The sequence below is a fragment of the Leptomonas pyrrhocoris genome (assembly GCF_001293395.1).
Source record: "Leptomonas pyrrhocoris isolate H10 chromosome Unknown, whole genome shotgun sequence".
Lineage (NCBI taxonomy): Eukaryota > Euglenozoa > Kinetoplastea > Trypanosomatida > Trypanosomatidae > Leptomonas > Leptomonas pyrrhocoris.
This window is the reverse complement of record NW_015438403.1, coordinates 1-1,548: the sequence shown is the minus strand read 5'-3', so window position 1 is coordinate 1,548 and position 1,548 is coordinate 1. Positions and strand designations below refer to the sequence as shown.

At 61.2% G+C, this 1,548-nt stretch overlaps 1 protein-coding gene across 1 annotated transcript; it reads left to right on the top strand.

Moving 5' to 3' along the window:
- Positions 1–211: 211 nt before the first annotated feature.
- ABB37_10130 (TATE DNA Transposon) lies at positions 212–763 on the top strand (the record flags this gene model as incomplete). Its single annotated transcript, XM_015809891.1, has 1 exon — positions 212–763. One exon carries the CDS (start codon positions 212–214, stop codon positions 761–763), a length of 552 nt encoding a protein of 183 aa, XP_015651523.1.
- Positions 764–1,548: the final 785 nt, after the last annotated feature.

The window sequence follows — 1,548 nt, the reverse complement described above, 5'->3', positions numbered from 1 at the left end:
GACTAAATATAACTGAAAGAGGAAAGAACATGCGACTGAAAGAGGGGAAACAGAGAGTAATGTAAAAACGAAGGGCGAAACCTACAGAGATTAACATAGTCACGACGGTGTCCTTGACTGCCGAGAACGCCAAGTGGCTCCCGCAGAGCAGGTGTGCCGTCAAGGCGTCCTCTATCTTCCCATCTTTGCCGTGGGGCATGGGATCACTGGCATGCTGACACACCTGCCCCGAAACAACAAGGAGTCTGCAGTGGCGCTGACCACGTACCCCTCGGCACCATCGCCGGTGGTGGAGGAGCAGCTGCGTTCTGTTTTCGTGCGCGGGTGGCCGAGGCTGTGTCTTGTGAGGGCACACCGTCCACATCAGGAGCGCGACAGCGGCCTCTGTATGCCTGCGAACTGTTTGGGGAACGTTTTGAACGTTTTTTTGGTCGACTGCCACCACTTGCCTGGGTGCTTGCGCCGTCTGCTGTTCATCGCGAAGCAGCACAAACCGCCACAGCACTATTCCCTCAAGAGGATGTGCAGGGTGCTGATGAACCACCGCATCTCGCGCAAGAACCCCTTCTGCGAGGAAATTGCACTGGCGCTGTGGAAGAGGCAGAGGGCGTGGCCGTGGTGGTGTGTGGCGGGCTCTTCGGGTGCAGCACGCGACGCTGTCTACCGCTGCGGCACCACTCCACCGTGCCGAGGGGCCAAAGAACGTGCGGCAGCTGCCCACCAAGAGGAAGCAACTGCAGCAGCAACGGCGGCTTCCTGCTGAACGGCGGAGTGTCGCAGCGCCCCGTGCTCAACCGTCGGCACACCGCGCCAGCTCCGACGTGATGAGCCCACCGCTTCCTCAACGCTCGCACGGCAAAAGGCAGAGGAGACGAGCAGGGGCGAGGAAGGGGTACGAAAGGGAGCTGACTCTTGCCGGGAGTTTCTTGCGGGACAAGCGGACGCCACCACGATAGCGGAGGTGAACAGAGCACCAGCGCGAAACAGAGGCGTGACACGGCGAGGGCTGCGACAGTTGCGGCGATGTCTGTGCCAGATGTGGTGGTGGTCGACTCGAGGGCCTGGCCACGCCGAACACAACACGGCCCACTGCACGGCATGAGAGCCGGACCCTTTACTGAGCGAACCGGCAGGCGAGCACCGTGTACAGAAGGGTTGTGGTCAGTGGTCCATTTGTGGGCTGTCACCTTGCTGGAGACGTGCGACGATGGCGATTCCCACGGCTTAGGGGTGGCCGCTCTGAGAGTGCTGCGAGTGCGGCCCCAACTGGGGAATCTGCCGCTGTGCACCGTGCGGAGGACGCTGACACTGCTCCGTGTGGTGCGTGTGTGTGGCCTGACGGTGAGTGGCTGCGTGCGGTATATGGCTGGACGGGTGTGCTGTGGGGTGAGCGTGCTATAGAGGGCTCACTGCCACTGAGTGTGTGGTGCTGTAAGAGACGGAGGGACCACCATAGCGTATGTACATGGTGGCGTGGCGTGCGCAACCTGCTGTCTTGTGCTGTGTGCGTTGGTGTTGGGGCTGCTGTGGTGGCGTGAACAAGGGTTA